We start from the raw sequence: 20,017 nt of genomic DNA, 5'->3' as shown, positions 1-20,017 counted from the left end.
TCTTTAAATTAAGACCCATGATTTTTAAGTGTTAAAAAATATTCATAGATATAATTCAAAAAGGCAAGGCAAGGCAAGATTTCAGACAGTATAAGTGAGTGATGACGATCTGGACTGAGATGTAGTTATTGTTGTTGTATTGAGTCATAACGTGCAAAACTTCATTTTGGAATATAGCTTTAATTCCCGCTTTAGGGTTCAAAAGTTGACCTTAATTTACCTGAGTTAATTTGCCTAAGCTATGTTGGTTTTTGGAAATTACATTACAAGAGAATCCCTCCTTTTTTGGAACATCACTGATTAATTCATTACCTATTAAAGAAAATAATGAAGATTTTAAACATACATGGTGTGTGGTAAACTCTATTAAAATCTTGAGTAGTTAGTATGGGTCCAAATACTATTATTTTTCTTTGTTTTTGTTTTGGAGAGTAGAGTCCATTAACTATTGTTTTTATTTTGGAGAGTACTTGAACTCATTATGTATTACTTTTTATTATTATTATTATTATTTTGGATAGTCTATTATCCGAAACAACTTCTTTGCCTTCCGTAAGTAAACAATCGTGACCTCTTCAAAAGGCGATTTGTAATTGCTACCAATGTTTTGACTTGTATAAGTTGTTGTTGTTGTACTTGTTATATATAGGGAACGGAATTGAAGGGAAACAAAGGCCCTTGGATAGGACTTCCTCTATGAATAGAAGAGATTCGTTCTAGTAGAACTCATCACTCAAGTTGTTAACTAGTCCAAAGTAGTTTTATTTGCTTTCATGGAAAAAGGATTGAACCTTATTTACTATGACCAAACTTATAATTAGATGTCAAAGGCATCATAATCTATTATATTCCCCAATTTTTTTCATTAATAAATCACGACTAGAACTTAGGAGAAAATGCAAAGGTGCATTCAAATTGTGACAAAACAAGCTCTGTATTGATCAGAAAAATGAAGTTACAGACCAGTTGAGGACGATGGCAATGGCGATGGCTCCCACCCCACCGTGCCCTGCCACCAAACAATCCTTCGTGATCGCGATGCCTAGCTATTTCCCTGGTGCACCAGGGCCTAAATACCTTTTCAAGAAGAGTCACCATAATCTTAAATCGGTCCAAGTACACCACCATATCATGAAAATTATGTTGGCCACCACATGATTAGGGTGTTAAATAAGCGGGTTAAAGGGGTGGATGGGTTAAAATAGGGAGAAATAATTTGATGGCATGTTTTGCCCTTCAAATGATTTTGTCTTTAAATTTTGCTCTTAGAAATCGAATTTATGCATAGAGAGGAAAAGTTCTTTAAGAGCATGTGTGGTTATAATTTGTGGAATATTATAATGTAAATATATAAATTTATGCCCTGTGACAAAAATCAACGATCAACACAAAATAAAAGGGAAAATTCAAATGACCCAAAATAAATGTTTGTGCCAAAGTTACTTGGACTAAAAATTGGCTAAATAGTGAGTCATAACTAACTCGGCCAATTCTAAATAAGTTTTAATTATTTCGTTTGCTTTCTAATAATTTTTTAAAGTACTTGATAAAATTTCGTTTTCTTTGTTATAGCTATGTATGACATACTAAACAAAAAATTTATCTTTAACATGAGTTTTCATTGCCCAACTTTTAGATGAATTGAATTGTGCAGATCAAATTAGCTGAATTAATAACCCACTCAAACATTAGTAGATTGATGAGTCATGTTTTCATGAGTTAAATTTACCACTTCTACACTTTGCATGAAACTTTGAGTTCACAATGAACAATTCTAAGATGATAATGATACAACATAAGGAAATGCGAAAATATAAACTTCTTGACATGTAGGCTATTAATTTATTTTTCTTAGTTGAAGAATGAAATAGGGAAGGTATAATTTTAATTTTGATTTAGGAATCACAGATCCGCATATGAAAAATAAGTTTATATGAGGTATCGAAAACTAGAAATCATGACAATTTAATAAAGTAAAATTGGAATAAATTTATTATGAGGTCTCATGAGCGAAAATTAAAATTAAACCATCCAATAAGATGGTAAAGCTAAACATGTATCGATTAGTCATGACTTGTATATCATAGTTACTGCATTGCTTAACCATCTCTATCACTCGATTTAAGGATATTTTAGTCTGAATTTTTTTCCATTAAACTTAAAAAGGTCATTTCTGAATCGTTGTTAAAATCGGGATATTATATTAGTAATATAATGCATTTAATTGTGGAAATATCTTTGTAGAAAGAATCTGTCTATCATATATTTATGTACTGTTTATGATATGAGAAAAAGATATTGGCTTAATGCCGTGAGATGGCATACAGTCAAAAGTTTGATTCAAATTTTAAAAATCAGATGTGCTAATTTTTCAAAATCATAATGATCGCCTAAAAAAGGAAATATAATTTATCAATTTTAATAGTTTAAACTTGTAATAAATTTAATATGTAAATTATATACAGCTAGAATTAATTAAAATGCAAGATATAGAGTATCAAACCTTAATAAGACACCGTTTAGAGAAAAAACAGTAACGCATCACTACTTGTATCTAGAGATTATGCACTAAACTTATTTTTGTTAATAAATTTATTTATATCCATTCAAAATGAATCATTTTAAACTCAAAATAGAACTGAACAAATGTGTGAGAATAAGACAATCTCCATATTACCATTTTGTATAATAATAGTGTCATTTAATTAAAGCAAGATATGATAGTTTGATGGAATTAGTATTTCTAGCAAGTTGATTTGATCCTCTAGTAGAACACCCCATTAACTATGAGTTGGTTGTATGAATTTGTAACGCCATGCAATCATTAATTTCCATATTTGGATGATTTTGTATTTATAACATTGTCTATTTAAAAGATTTATTCTCTTCATTCTTTCATCAAGATAATTTTCAAGAATATAAACATTATGTGCTTGCAATAAGCCCCTTAAAATTATAGAACAAAAGAAAAAGGGAAAAAGTGACACTAAAAACAATGAGAACTCATGATCTTCTTTCCCAGAAAATTTACATTGGATTAAAGATCAAGTGGGAGAATGCTTGTAACCGTTGGCATATTTTGATTTAAAGTTGCAACTATTGAAGATTGGTAAAAGTTAATATGTGTGACTATGGAATGGTATTTTTCTAAAATTAAATTTCACTGTTACGTGAAAAAGTCAAAAAATTAAGAGAAGAGAAAATATGAATACTAATGTATGAGAGCGTCATATCACCGGGTTAAATATTTTCTTTATATATATAAGATTAACTGATTATGTGGTGATCTGATTGTGTTTGGTTTATGAATTGCAATGCAGATAAATTCTTAAGAATGATTTATTATTACTTTTGTTCTGTAAAGCAGAATTCTCTGTTGATTCAATATTTTTTTCTTCGAAAATAACGGATTTAATATATTAATTGTTATTTAAGATGATATATTAGGAGTTGAGATTCTTTCCGTTCCTTAATTTTTTTTAAAGAAATTAAAGAGCGACATTGGAAAATCGAACTTTCACTAATCAGGTAACACAAATATTCCCCTATCAATCCATTTATATTGTAGTTTCTGTAACATGATTATTCATTTATTTATTTTCAATTATTTTGCTCACGAGTAACACAAATTGTAATGTTGATTTTTTGAGTTATTATCTCATAAAATCACTTATTTATTTTTATTTTTATTTAAGTTTAATAATTTTTTTAAAAAAATTATTATTATTAATCGAGTGATCATATGTTGAAATAGTAAAATACATTTGCATGGTGCGTCAATACCTACACCTACCACCGGTCATGACCCTAACACACACCGCAAATATAAAATTATTCATTTTATTCTGATTTATGTGAAAGTGTTTAATAACATATAAAATTTAAAAATAAAAGTAAGATTTTAAAATTTTTTGATCCAAAATAAATTATAAATATTTATACTGCTACAAATTATATCTTATTTAGTGTCGTTCTTTTTTTAATGGATAAAAAAAGTGTCATATAAATTGAAAGATAAAAAATTGTGGAACCATGAAATGATAAGGCCTCTATAGGGGATTATAAAACTAAAATTATTGTTATCCAAAGTGAATTACTTACCTCCTTTGAGTGGAAATTGACTAAGATGCATTTCCATGTCTTCATGTGGAAATAACTTCTCTATTTGTCTATAGCGAATTTATTGTAAAATAAATTGTGAATAAGTAAATTAAAATTCTAGATCTCTTGTAAGTAGAGTCTTAATTAAATAAATAAAACAAGTCTAATTTTTATATAAAAATTTGCTAATAAATATTAAGTATTATCTTATTCTATGCTGGCGTTTTGTTATAAATTATTGTTCAAAACAACGTAGCACCTAAAAATTCAAAATCCTTAATCTGCCTCTGTTTGGGATTACCAAATACTTGTTTCACTTTAATATATTTTAAGTCTAACAATAGTTTTAAAAGATGCACAAAACTTTTTAGGAGAAATCTAAGATAATTTTATTTATTTGGAAATTGGAAAGCACTAACTAAAAAAATAAGATAAAAAATCATTAACTATACCAATGAGTCAATGATTATCTCACCATCAACATATCGAGGGTAATTTCATAAGTAAAATTTGCAGAGAGTAAGATTTACCGCATCTCACACCCACCTTTGTGGAATAAAAAAGTTGTTTTCAGTAATCCTTGATTCAAAAGAAGTTTAATCAAAGTAGAATTGAAAGAAAAAGTAGCAATAACAAAAAAGCAACGGACAATAATAAGAATAGAAGAAGTCAGTAACTATCTCGATTTCAAAAAATATTTGTCAAAAGAAACTTTTGAACTAAGATAATAGCAAAAACTAATGGTACTAAAAGACTATTAATACATCACGTGATTCAAATGAAAACAAACTAATGTTTTTGTTACAATATAACGAAACGAGCAAGACATAATATAAAGAAAAGTTAATGACTATGATCCACTTGGATTTAAAAACAAAGCTCTATATTTGGTAGTTGAAATGATTGAAAAGGTGCATACATGATAACAATACTCTTAATAATGAGAGGTCTTCCGAGAGAAAATTGTACGAACTTGATACAAAGTAGTTAATATCTATCATATTAAGAGAGTCTTAGAATTGATTTAGTCTAACTATTGGTATCACAACCTATGATTAAATCGGACGAGTATCAGGATGAACATGTCAAACATAGCTTGGAGATACACGTGCACAAGAGAAACTAAGCTCTGAGCTTCATTGGCCATAAATGATCGGGTCTCATATGGGTGGCACATGATGAACCTCGAAAATTGACTTGTGGAAATAGGTCATACATGGAACTTAGCTCGAGTGAGAGATTGTCAGGTGCACGGATATAGTCTCAATTATTAGTAGTTTTTTAAAAACATCATATACGTGTGAGAATATTCTTAATAGTGTTAAGGCCTTTCTGAAAAAATGGAGCGAGTTTGAAAAAGACGAATTTGTAAACAATAAATTTTCGAGCCGAGAAAAATAAATAATCAAGACCAGAAAATTGGAGTAACAAAGTGTAATATTTGATTTTAAAATATAGTGCGGGTTACAATCTCTATGATAATCCTCTGATTCTTCAAATAATATGAAATACGTTGAACTTGAATTTGATTTAGAGTCAAGGGCTTGAATAGCTTGATCTTGAATCTTCGTCTTCAAATTTGGATTTGAATTATTCGTCACGAACACTTGTATGGTTATGACGAACAGTAAATGTGAACAAGTAACTTGATCTTTATCTTCTTGATATTCTTCTTCGTTCTTGATCTTGAACTTGAACTTGAATTTGATTACTTGAACTTTATAGCTTTGTAGAGAATTTGCGGTCTTTGATCCACGAGCTCTCTTCTTGCTTCTTGTTCTTCCAAAAAAACCCTTTCTCTGAATAATGAGGACCCCTATTTATAGTTGTAGGGAGTGGTATGAGGGTGTGATTTGATTGGTCGGTTTGAACTGACCAATCAGATTTCTTTGTTGAAGAGTTTTAATTTGATTGGTCAGAACATGTCACATAGTCACGTGACATTATTCTAGTGGCTCATTTAATTTGACTTAGATTGCCACATAACTTTGACATGTGGCATGATTTTAGTGGCTTATTTAATTTGACCTGGATTGCCACCTAACTTTGACATGTGGCATGATTTTAGTGGCTTATTTAATTTGACTTGGATTGCCACCTAATTTTGGCACATGACATAATTCTAGTGGCTTATTTAATTTGACTTGGATTGCCACCTAACTTTGGCACATGGCATAATTCTAGTGGCTTATTTAATTTGACTTGGATTGCCACATAACTTTGATATGTGGCATGAAAATGGGCCTCTAGGATGAGATGATATTGGGCTTAATAAAGTGGGGTCATCTTTATAACCCAAATCAATGGATTTAGATTTTTTTAATTAAATCCATATTTATTGGGCTTAAATAATTGACTCAATTTTATTAATCCAAAATATTTATTTGAACTAATATATCTTGAATTTAATATAAATTGAACCATTCTATAAATTTATATTTAATAAATTATAAATGATTACAGAATTATAAGTGACCAATTTAATTTACAACAATAACAACATAGCAGTATAGTTTCATAAGTAAAATTATGACCAATTTTAAAAAGGAAGGGGAGAGAGAAAATGCGTGTGTGGGAGAGAGAGAAAAAATTGACTAAAAAGAGGGAACAAGTTGAAAAAATCATGGGTTAGAACATATTTTGACATAATTTTAAAGAGAAGATAAGAATAAGTACCATCAATCTAAGTGCCATAAAAACCATGTTTAGTGCTATTGGGAAATAAGAATCTCTACAACTTGCAAATTTAAAGTGTCTTTGAATTTGTATTAACGTTTAAAGTGTTGAGTTAGTGATTAGTTTAATCAAATATAGTAAAAGAGAAATAGCATGATAGTATAAATTATTCTATCATGAAAAAGAGTTGACTATCAACAAATATTCTGATGGGCTGAACTTCGGCATTAAATTAGAATTCTCACATTCAAGCGTTTAATTTTTTTAAAAGTCAAATAGAAAATGCTTTTTTTTATTAAATATTACACAATACAAATTTATATTAGTCGAGGTCCTAAAACAAGATACCACGTTGGGAAACATAAGAAGAAAGAGTTGACTATAAAAATGCAAAGGGAAAATGGGGAAAGGGGAGAATATAAATTGCTCTATCATGAAAGAGTTGACTATTAGTGAAAAGTGATTTTATTTTTTTTGGTTTAAAAAAGATGTGTTCATTGATTTTACTATGTCAAATTCATTTCTCACCCAAATAATTTTGATGGAGAGTGGAGCGAGCACTATATCGAGAAAAGTCATACTACAATTTCAAATATATACAATAAATTAATTAGTTTACGATAAATATAGTCATATTTTATTTACACTACTTATACATGAGCTATACATTTAATATACATTATGATACACTAAAATATTGAATATAGTTTAACTATACATGGAATATACATTGACTATATATGTTTATACAGCGAATGACCATTTTTTTGGTAATTATTTTTGTCGAATGACTATCTGGCGTAATTATCCCAAAAATGATTATATGGATATATACACCTATATTAAAAAAAAAAAGTTCTAATATCTTATTTTATTAATTATTTCGGATTCAATCCAATTGAACTTCATCGTCTCTCAAATCTCAGACATAACAATGTAAAAAATCAAGAAATTTGAGTAATATTTGCATCTCTTTAAGCTGATCAATGATTATGCATAAAACATATTGAAATAAGTCTTCGAATACTTTAAAAAGGGCAAGTACTATAATTTGTTTTAATAATCAAGACAAGTAGATGGAAACAAAGAGAATATTAGTTCTTTTACGTTTGGTTAGTATGTCATTTTCAATATAATTTATATTATACACAATATCAATTTAATGCACGATACCAATAATATATGTTTCAATAATTCTTATGTAATTATTCTTTCATTATACTTTATGCATAACAAATTTATAATCAATCAAAATTATCTTAATTGGTTAATTTATCCCGAATCAATTATAAATTTGAGTGTGTGAATATTGTACTACTCTTGCATATATTGTTATTAATTGTCATTAATTATGTTACAAGATTATATTTTAATAGAACATGTTTATTAATAAAATAATAATAAAAATTTATAGATATTTTTAATAATTTTTAATCCCAAACATATAATATAACTTTACACAAAACATCATCCAAAAACATCTGAAAATTTATGACCAAACGCTAATTTAAGCGTAGCTATATGAATCTTCAAACACTAAAATTAAATCAAAATTGAGTGTCTATGCACTTTGGCGTATTAGGCTATTAGGATTAGAAGGACGAAAATATCCAACACAATAGTGGGACCCACAAATGTGGGACCCAATTAGGATAAGGTCAGTGTAAGAGCGACAGATGTATATCTTTGGAAATAGGAAATAGCATGTTCTTTTGTTGTTTTGTTTTTGAAATTTACAATCATTGTCCAGAGTTAATTTAATTAATTTTTTTATTATTTAATTATTATAAAAATATATAATAAATTATAATTTTTTTATATTTATTTATTGAAAAATTATATATTAAGATATTTATTAAAATTTAAATAATTTCATTCTTAAAAAAAATATATATGATAAATATTTTTAAACGGAGAAAGTCTGTTTTAATTTCTTTGAAAAAATTATGCATATACCAATTTCTTTGAAAAAACGGAGAAAGTGTTTGGCTTTAATACAATTTAAGAGTAAGAGAATTTTTTTTAAAAAAAAATTATGATTTAAAAGAAGTTATAAATATTTATGTGATGATAAATTATCTCATTTATAATAAAATAAAAAAATTATATTTAAATTATTGCTAAAAGTAAGATATCATTTTTCGAAACGGATTAAAATGAAGAAGAATATTATTTCATAATTTAGTATAGAAAAAGTACTTACTTTGTCTGAAAAACAATACTGTAGGATTCTAATTTTACATTACAAATTTTGAGAAATCAAAAAAGTTTTATATACAAAATTACTGTAACAAAATTGACTTTTGTACCAATAAATTTATGATGATAAGAATTTAAAATGTGCTCTCATATTTCTCTTTAGTTTAATGATTGAAAATTTTACTTACAAGTCATGTCAAATTCAATAAAAATAAAAATTATAATTATAATTATAATTATAATTAAAAATGTATATAATAAAAAGTGTGACATACAAAAAGAAATACTTCACAAAAAGTGACACAAATGAAGTAGTAGTCATAAATATTGCAAGCTCAATAATCAAAATATTATGTAGGTTGAAGAATATTTGAGTTGAGAGTCTCACTTGAACAAATAAATTTGGGAAAATTAATTATTTGTAATTGGAAATAGATTAATCTTATTTTAGTTTAATTATATTGTAAGAAAATATTATTTTGATATTTCATTTGAAGTCCAAATAGTATTTCATTTTGAATTTTATTTATTCATAGATGCCATATTATAAGTTTCTTTCTTTTAATCGAAATTTAAAGCTTTATGGCAAAATTAATACTTGCAAATATCAAAGTCTTGACTTTTGTTATTAACTCTTTAAAATAAAAGAAACTTCCTTATATTACTTACCATTTTATAAGAATTGTTCTAAAACCCACATCACAATACATCATTATCGACATTTTAATTTAATTATTGGTTTGAGGTAAAAATAAAATATCATTAAATATTATATATATATATATATATAATATTTGTTGAGAACCCAATAACAAAGTGTTCACTAGTCCTATGGTTGTAAAGAATTCCCCATAAAATATTGACATAATATATAAATGTGTCCTTTAATTTAACATCTATAAAATTGAACAAGTAGACACACATGTTCTACGTGGCACAATACAAGTAGGATGTCACGTAGGATATAAAATTACCATGTAAAATGTCATATAGAACGAATGTGTCTATTTGTTCAAGTTTTAAATAATTAAAGTATCTACTTGTGCATTAATAAAATTAAAAATCATAATTGCCAACTAAAATTAAGTTAAAGATCATATTTATATATTATACCTAAAATATTTTCTTCGTATCGAACAGTCTGGAAATAATCTGAATATATCCAACATAGAGAAAGAGAGAGAGAAATTTTAACGTTGGAGTGGTACAGCCTTTTTCGTCGGAATTAATAAAAGTCTCATTTGGTTCAAACTGTTGGCTTTATTCCTGCAATATGACCGTCTAATCCGTTTGGAAAACTTTTATATTCTTTTAAAAAATATTAATTAATTATTTCTATTTATGTATTAAAACAACAACATATTTCGTAATTCCACAAAAGTGAGAACGAGAGAAGATAAAGTGTACGAAATTTTTATCACTATTTTTTTAAAGTTAAAATTGTTTTCGAAAGATTCTCGATTCAAATCAAAATAATAATTAAAAAAAAGACAGTGGAGAGGAACTTGACAATTAATAGCAGAACAATGTGAGTATATATTTATATGCGAGGAATCGTAACAAACAACAAAGTGCGATCACGTAAACACGGTAAATTACAGATGATGTCAGATATCAAAATACACCGACTACATGAAAAGGTTAATACTACAACAGTACAATGTAATTGACACGATGCTCTATACTATTATCAAGCCAAATACATGAATAAGCTAGTAATATGACAACTCTTAACTACCTACTACTATCTCCGTCTCATATTAGATGTGCACATCTAACTTTACACGATAATTAAAAATTTATTAATACATTAAAAATGACATATTAATTGTAGGGGTAAAATAAGAAAAAAATAATTAATTATATCTTAATTTAATAAGTGATCAAGTAATATGAGATAAATATTTTTTGTAAGATGTCCATCTAATATGGAAAAGATGTAGTAACATTCTATCCTTACACATGATCTTCATACCTTTCTATCTAATGTCATATCCTCGATAAATTAAAATTACGATACAGCAAATCCGCACATTTGAAGTCTTGTCGAGGATCCTTCTCCTGTTGGTGACTGACCTCTTCCTTTATATTTAGAAAATGGAACAGAACCAAGCTTTCTGTACATTCAAGAGGAAGTGCAATTTTTGTGGAGATAACACCCATCATTTGAGAATAAATGACATCAAACTCAAAGTTTTTCTTACTATATAGACGGCTAAACGAAGCCCAGCATCATCAATAAAAAAAAAAAAAATGGACAAAAACTTATTTGTGGACTAGCCTCAGGATATACACTATTATTCTTTGTTAAATATTTACTATTGACCTCTTTTCCCTCCCTGTCAAGCCCTGTTCGTGAGAATTTAAATTATTTGAATTTCAATATAAATATCGAACAAACGAATCAGAAACAACAGTTTTGTGATGGCCTATTTGTAATTTGAAGTAACCATGAGGGCTATTTATAGGACCACAAGTATAGGTCCCACATGTTCTCGACTTCAACGAAACCTTGTGGATAAACTCGAAGAGTTATGATCCTATATAACTCACCTCTACGTACTTCTATGCACCATTCCTTTTCTTAATTTATTTTTGTACTAATAATAACATATAATTCAAAATTTATTGACTCAATTAATTTATATGACCAAATTATTAGAGAAAGGATGTATTTTTTGAATTTTAATTAAAGATAAAAAGAAATATGCCAAATATGAATAGTTAAAATTTTGTCAAGAGACACTTTTGAACCTTTGATCAAATAAGAATAACTATTTTGATATTAGCAAGAGTAATTTAAATTGATTAGTTAAATATAAAATTGCTAGTCTATGAAAGTACATTTCAAAATATTTTTTGATAAAAAGCATTTTTTTAAATTGAAAATTTTTAAATATTCGATTATTATATATATTCAATGTGATTTTACAAGTGACGTTTGAACAGAATAGAGTATACACAAATTTGAGGACCTTGTGAAAAAACTTGATCAAATATGACCAACAACAACATATTAGTATAAATGACAAAGTAAAATCTGAAGAGAATGGTGTATACATAATCTTATTTATACTTTATAAAGATAGAAAAATTAATTCAAATTCTCATAGTGTAAATCTCTACAAATGAAAAATGCATTTCCGAAATATTATCCATTCAATCACATTCATAACTAATACTATTCTTTCTCCTTTGGTACTTTGTAAGCTTGAGTCGTTGAAACTAATGCCTCAAAGCTTATTAAACTTATGGAAATATTTAAAAGTTAGGTCAAATAGATAAATTTATGACCCCTAAAAATTAAAGAGTTTTGTGTCTAGATATTATTGGAAGTACCCAAAAATATATAAACAATTCCACATGAAAGCAGTTTCAAAACTAAAATAATCTATTTATCTTCATAGAAAAATAGGTCATCTTTATACATATATCAAAGGGACCCTTTATGGATGATACTAATTTATGTTATACGGTTTGATGAAGCATAATTTTTTTTTTCTTAAGAAAAAGACAGATTTTAAAACTATATAATTTAAAATAATTTATAAATATTGATGTGATTATAAATAATTTTGCATGTGGAATTCAAAAAAAAAAAAGATGTATAAACAATTTTATTCTCACAATATAATTTTACATTCTTTTTTTACTATTCAAGATTTCGATACATTTTATCGTCAAGATATCTCCTTGAAGCAAATACCAATTAGTTTAATGATTTTTTTTTAAAAAATGGTGCAAGTATTTTAATTCCACCAAAATTGTACATTTCATTATTTCAACATTGTGATGAAGAATGTGACATGTTAACAAAGTATATTTATAATGCAAAACATATATTACAAGAAAAGATCCCCTTAATTAACAGCTGGTTCAATAATGTTCAATAGTAACTCCAGATTAGGATAAGTCGGTAAAAGAAAATCTTGTAACTATAATTTATTCATACAAAAAAAATCATGTATTTTAATATGATTTTTTTCCCTCAAATTTAGATTAAACTTAGATTTTTTAATTAAGAACTTTTCTAATTAAGATCAGTGAAATCATATCCATCGCATAAACAACAAAGTGGTGCACTCACATCATAAGCTCATGTTTGACAAAATTATTGGCAATGTGACAATAATATTCAACATTATCTATATATATTAATTAATTCAATTTTAAAACACCTTTAATTACAACTTATAACATAAAGAACCATAAAAACACATTTTTTTTAATTTTTGCCCGGTGTTTGAAGTCCCGACTAAATTTAAATCGCACACGCTTTTAATAAGATTTTTTTCATTTTCAGGATTCGAATTCGAAACACTTCTTATTAAGAATGAAACATTCTAACCACTGCACCACAAACCATATTAATACAAAAATACATTATTAATATTTATACTATATAGTCCACCTATAACAGTGTGCAGTGTATCATAAGCTTTTTAGGCAGCTCCCACCCACATTAAAGATAACAAAAAGAAAGAAAACACCATTGTTGTAGTAGCTTAGCTGGCTTTTTCTCTTCAGTCTTTACACTCAATTTATTTTGTTTTTCACTTTAGGGTTTCCACTTTTAGGAATTCAAAGTGTTCAATAACTGGTAAAATTACACCTTTCAACTTTTGTTGAAATTACTAAGTTTACTATTTTACTTCCTTGCATTTTTTCTCAAATCTTTTTAATATCTGAGGTTGTAGTGGTTGTAATTGTTTGGGTGTGATGTTATGTGCTTCCTGTCTAATTATTCCAAGAAAATATGTTTCCAATCTCTTAGCTGTATTTATGATTTTGAATATATTCTTATTCTCTTTCCATAAAGTTTATCTGTTTGAAATGATATATACCCTCATGTGTTGCCCACCCCATAGTTGTGATTCACTTGTCAAGTTCAAATCTTGATGTTATTTTCTTGTACCCTTTTGAGCTTTTTGGGGTTTTCTTGATTCATATTGATTCACTTGTCAAATTGAAATCTTGAGGTTGTTTTCTTGTACCCTTTTGAGTTTTTTGGGGTTTTTCTTGGTTCACACAATCTAAAAGTGTTTGTTACACTTAATTCACTTGTGAAATTGAAATCTTGAGTTTGTTTTCTTGTACCCTTTTAAAGTTTTTTGGGTTTTTTCTTGGTTCACACAGTCTAAACCAGTTTGTTACACTCATAGTTGTGATTCACTTGTCATATTGAAATCTTGAATTTGTTTTCTTGTACCTTTTTGAGTTTTATGGGGTTTTTCTTGGTTCACACAGTCCAAAAAAGTTTGTTACACGCATAGTTGTGATTCACTTGTCAAATTGAAATCTTGAGTTGTTCTCTTGTACCCTTTTGAGTTTTTTGGGGTTTTTCTTGGTTCACACAGTCTAAAAAAGTTTGTTACACATAGTTGTGATTCACTTGTCAAATTGGGATCTTGATGTTATTTTCTTGTACCCTTTTGAGTTTTTTGGGGGTTTTCTTGGTTCACACAATCTAAAAAGTTTGTTCTTTGGTTTTACAGGAAAGAGGAAAAAGCAGAAGGCAGAAGTTGCATCTCATAGATATTTAGTTCTTTGGTTTTACAGGAAAGAGGAAAAAGCAAAAGGCAGAAGTTGCATCTCATAGATATTGATTTGGGGGAAGTTTTCTGAAGTGGGGTTGTGTTTATTTCTTTCTATGTTAGGAGCTTACTACAGAGAGAGAGAGTGTTTTGGTTTGGTGGACTTGGTGTTATTAGTTAGTGAAAAGGGATCTTTTTGTTGAAAAAATGGTGTCAAGATCCTATTCCAATCTCTTGGAGCTGGCCTCAGGTGAGGCTCCTTCGCCGTCTTTTGGGCGAATGAGCCGGAGGATTCCACGTATTATGACCGTTGCCGGGATAATGTCTGATCTGGATGATGATGGATCAGAGAGTGTTTGCTCAGATCCATCATCATCTTCAGCTCAAAAAGATAGGATAATTGTTGTAGCTAATCAATTGCCAATTAGAGTACAAAGGAAAACTGATGGCAGTAAAGGATGGTTATTCAGCTGGGATGAGAACTCACTTCTTCTCCAGCTGAAAGATGGTTTAGGAGATGATGAAATTGAGGTTATATATGTTGGTTGTCTTAAGGAAGAAATCCACCCGAATGAGCAAGATGAGGTTTCACAAATACTCCTTGAGACATTTAAGTGTGTCCCTACTTTTGTTCCACCTGATCTGTTTACTAAGTACTACCATGGATTTTGTAAACAGCAGCTTTGGCCTTTGTTCCACTATATGTTGCCCCTTTCACCCGATCTAGGTGGTCGATTCAATCGATTACTGTGGCAGGCTTATGTTTCTGTAAACAAAATTTTTGCTGATAGGATCATGGAAGTGATCAACCCGGAAGATGACTTTGTGTGGGTTCATGACTATCATCTCATGGTACTGCCTACATTCTTGAGGAAGAGATTCAATAGAGTAAAGCTTGGATTTTTCCTGCATAGCCCGTTTCCTTCTTCCGAGATATATAAAACATTGCCTATTCGCGAAGAAATCTTACGAGCTCTCTTGAATTCGGATTTGATTGGGTTCCACACTTTTGACTATGCGAGGCACTTCCTCTCGTGTTGCAGTCGGATGTTAGGCATTTCTTATGAGTCGAAAAGGGGTTACATAGGCCTCGAGTACTATGGCAGGACTGTAAGTATTAAAATTCTGCCAGTGGGTATTCATATGGGGCAGCTTCAACAAGTCTTGAGTCTCCCAGAGACGGAGGCGAAAGTTTCCGAGCTCGTGCAGCAGTATAATCATCAGGGAAGGACATTGCTGCTTGGAGTTGATGACATGGACATATTTAAAGGGATTAGTTTGAAGTTATTGGCAATGGAACAACTTTTATTGCAGCACCCAGAGAAGCAGGGGAAGGTTGTTTTGGTGCAGATAGCCAATCCTGCTAGAGGGAAAGGAAAAGATGTCCAAGAAGTGCAGGATGAAACAAATTCGACGGTGAAGCGAATTAATGAAGTATTTGGAAGGCCTGGGTATCAACCAGTTGTATTGATTGATAAGCCACTGAAGTTTTATGAAAGGATTGCTTATTATGTTGTCGCAGAGTGTTGCCTGGTGACTGCTGTCAGGGATGGCATGAACCTTATACCATATGAGTACATAATTAGTCGCCAAGGAAATGAGAGGCTGGATAAGGTTCTGAAACTGGACTCTTCTACACCAAAGAAGAGCATGTTGGTTGTGTCTGAGTTTATTGGGTGTTCTCCCTCCTTGAGTGGAGCAATCCGAGTGAATCCTTGGAACATTGATGTAGTTGCCGATTCAATGGACTCTGCTTTAGTAATGCCTGAGCCAGAGAAGCAGCTTAGGCACGAGAAACATTACAGGTACGTTAGCACCCATGATGTTGGATACTGGGCTCGCAGTTTCTTGCAAGATTTGGAGAGAACATGCAAGGATCATGTGAGACGAAGATGCTGGGGTATTGGATTCGGCTTAAGTTTCCGGGTTGTTGCACTTGATCCGAATTTTAGGAAGCTTTCAATGGAGCATATAGTTTCAGCATATAAAAGGACAAGAACCAGGGCAATCCTTCTGGACTACGACGGAACTTTGATGCCTCAAAATGCAATAGACAAGAAGCCAAGTGCTAAAACAATTCAAATCATCAAAACTTTATGCAGAGACAAGAACAATATGGTGTTCATCGTCAGTGCTAGAAGCCGTAAAACACTAGCTGACTGGTTTCCAACTTGTGAGAAACTTGGTATTGCAGCCGAGCATGGCTATTTTTTGAGGTATTTCTTGATGTTCTAACTTGTTTTCTTGTTATATGCTTTCACAATTTATGCACAGGTTCAAGTTTCAGACGGTTATTTGAATTTACAGGATGAATCAAGATGAAGAATGGGAAACGTGTATACCAGAAGTAGAATGTTGTTGGAAAGAAATTGCCGAGCCTGTTATGCAACTTTACACTGAGACTACTGATGGATCAGTTATTGAAGACAAGGAAACATCAATGGTATGGTCTTATGAGGATGCGGATCCTGATTTCGGATCATGTCAGGCTAAAGAACTTCTTGATCACCTAGAAAGTGTCCTGGCTAATGAACCGGTCACTGTCAAAAGTGGACAGAATATAGTGGAAGTTAAGCCCCAGGTATGTGTTTTTCTTTCTTGATGAGGAATTTGACTTGTACTAGTTTTAGCTCAGCTATAGCAATGGAGGGCATTTCCACACTCAAAATACTTCTATGGCTTGCTTGCTGACTGCATGAATTGAAACTTTACTGTTGTTTCCATGATTGATGATTTTAGATATATCTTGGTTTTGTTGGTTAGAGGCCTACCAGTGTATTTATGAGGTGTAAGAGCCTTAGGGGTCGTTTGGTTTGTGAAGGATTTAAATTTGGGGCACCCATGTGGGTCAATCCGAATCCATTTAAATAAGGGAAGAGACACAACTATTCAGAATATTTCTGAAAAGTTGTATCCTTTTACAACAAATAAAAGAGAAGAGACGCAACTACAGATTGTTTCTGAAAAGTTGTATCCCTTTACTTCTATAAAAGGGCAGTCTGAAGAAAAAAGAATGATACTTTTAATTCTTGCTTTCTTCCTTCTTCCTTCTCCAATTCCTAAAAGTTCTATTGAAGATTCTTGTGTAGACTTCTTCTCCAAAAAGGAATAGACTTTTGTAACAGGTACGCAATTATAGACTGTGACTATTTTTGGTGTAGTTCGTGTTTTATTAACATGTGATTATACTGTTAGACTGGTGAAACAAATTCAATGATCCTACAAATTATGTGTTTGAGTAGATTCTTCAGTTTGGATACAAGTTATGCTGAGAGTAGTCATGTTAGGATAAGTTATGCTGAAAGTGGTTTTTATTGTTTGTTTGGTTTTTCATATTTAAATTTATATTCATTGCATAATTTCTAAGAATAAGTTGTTTGTTTACAAAAATACCCTCCAGCTTATTTAGTATTTTTTTTTTACATTTTCTTTGCTAGCTTTAGTTATTCATTCTTAAAAATAAAATTTTTATCTTATTTAACTTAAATATTTGTGTATGTATTTCCATGATTGTGCCGTGTGTTTTTAAAATTAAACTTTCATCTTATCTATCTTAAAATTAAAACTCCCATCTATTTAGCTTTAAATAAAATTTTCATCTTATTTAACTTAAAAATAAAGCTTCCATCTTATTTAACTTAGAAATAAAACTTTCATATTATTTAGCTTAAAAATAAAATTTTCATTTTAAGTTTATTAAAGTAAAAGAAATCTTATTTTTAAAATTATCTACATTTTAATTGATATATAAAAAATATTTTTTAAGTGAGTAATAGACTATTCAATTAAAAATGTAAATTATTAGCGGAGTGAACATTTTAAGAGAAATCAAAATATAAATAAACATAAGAATTAGACAAATAAATTCAACTTATTATATATTCATAAATAGAAATTGTATTTATAAAATGTAATTTTTTAATAGAAAAATATATTATCATAAAAACAACGATTAATTAAGGTTGTGAATTTTATTATAAATGTTGTTAAAAATTATGTTAATATACATGAATGTAAAAGTGGTGTATAAAAGATAGTGTAAGGGGGTATTTTTGTTATTTAACATACTTTATTCTAAGGTAAGTTATCCCATCTTTTGCAACCAAACAAGGAATTAAAGGGCACTCAAAAATTATCTCGGGATTAACTTCTTTTATATCCATCACACCAACGGACCCCTTAATGGATTATCAGTTAAAAAGGCTTAGGAAGTTTCTTTGTTTATAACTCGAATTGGTTGCATATGATTAGTAATATAACTAATGTAAGACTCTTACAATAAAGAAGCCAGCATCCCTACTTGCAGATACGTGGCTCAACTAAGATTAAATCTACATCTTTGAGTGGATAAAAGTACTCCCTCCGTTTCAATTTGTTTGTTTTGATGGTTTTGATTCGACACGGGGTTTAAGAAAGTAAAAATTCTTTTGAATTTTGTGGTCTTAAATTAAATATATGTAGAATGTACCAAAATGCCCTTTGATCTTGTGGTTTAAACATGCCATTGGAAAAATTAGAATTAAAGAGTTTCCCAAAAAAGGAAAGAGACGTTCGTTTGATACGGACTAAAATTAAAAGTAAGACAAACAAATTGAAACAGAGGGAGTAATTAGTTTGGATCCGTGTTATTATCTAAGTTTGGATCCGTGTTATTATCTATCTTCTCAGGGGAAAACTTTTTCGAAAAATGAGAAGAGAGGAGTCAAGAGGAATAAAATGTGGGACCATATGTGAAACATTTGTCATCTTCGTTTGTGCTTTCTCTTTCGTTTCCTTTTTGCTATGATTTATACACCGGGAAGAGGGGCCGATTGCATTGATCATATACAATTTTGTATAGCAACTCTATGTTGTGGCGAAGTTCTAACCTCACATTTGTAAACTCAAATTTCTCCTCTAAACATTTTAATCCTTGAGACATTGTTAATGTATGGTATTGTGAATGAATGTCTTCAAGAATGTGTTCCTTCCTGCAGGGTGTAAGCAAAGGGCTCGTTGCCAAGCGCCTCCTTAACGAAATGCAAGAGAAAGGAATGTCACCTGATTTTGTCCTCTGCATAGGGGATGACCGATCGGATGAAGACATGTTTGAGGTGATCATGAGCTCTGTTTCTGGCCCGTCCATGGCTCCAGCAGCAGAAGTCTTTGCTTGCACTGTTGGCCGGAAGCCCAGCAAGGCAAAATACTATCTCGATGACACGACCGAGATAGTCAGGCTGATGCAGGGTTTGGCCTCTGTTGCTGAACAAATGTTACCACAGATGTAAAGGCCAAATGAGACCTTTCTCAGTTTTTTTGTTTCTTGATAAGTTGTAAATTAATGGAACTATAGAGAAACTGCATTAGTTGTACTTGAATGTCTCTTTGTTTGCTTGTTTCTTGGTGAGTTGTAAATTAATGGACTATAGAGAAGCTGCATTTTGTTCAATTCGCGTTCACAGCATCAGTAAAATTTGCCTCTCTACCTCGTGGAGGTAGGGTTAAGGTATGTATAAACTCTATCCTTT

The 20,017-nt window shown here is 29.9% G+C and overlaps 1 protein-coding gene across 1 annotated transcript; it reads left to right on the top strand.

Moving 5' to 3' along the window:
- Nucleotides 1–13,414: 13,414 nt before the first annotated feature.
- Nucleotides 13,415–20,017, top strand: LOC129887897 (alpha,alpha-trehalose-phosphate synthase [UDP-forming] 6-like). The gene is made up of 4 exons (XM_055963134.1): nt 13,415–13,576; nt 14,472–16,726; nt 16,818–17,091; nt 19,487–20,017. The coding sequence occupies exons 2-4, from the start codon at nt 14,718–14,720 to the stop codon at nt 19,775–19,777; spliced, it is 2,574 nt and encodes an 857-aa protein (XP_055819109.1). The 5' UTR covers nt 13,415–13,576; nt 14,472–14,717; the 3' UTR covers nt 19,778–20,017.

This window comes from Solanum dulcamara, chromosome 4 (genome assembly GCF_947179165.1).
Source record: "Solanum dulcamara chromosome 4, daSolDulc1.2, whole genome shotgun sequence".
NCBI lineage: Eukaryota > Viridiplantae > Streptophyta > Magnoliopsida > Solanales > Solanaceae > Solanum > Solanum dulcamara.
This window is presented reverse-complemented; position numbering and strand designations above follow the sequence as displayed.

Bases quoted from the DNA above. Each gene is read 5' to 3' on its own strand.
- LOC129887897 (XM_055963134.1), top strand. From the start codon at position 14,718: ATGGTGTCAAGATCCTATTCCAATCTCTTGGAGCTGGCCTCAGGTGAG. The intron at 16,727-16,817 runs GTATTTCTTGAT...TTGAATTTACAG, and splicing joins GAGCATGGCTATTTTTTGAG to GATGAATCAAGATGAAGAAT. The intron at 17,092-19,486 runs GTATGTGTTTTT...TCCTTCCTGCAG, and splicing joins TAGTGGAAGTTAAGCCCCAG to GGTGTAAGCAAAGGGCTCGT.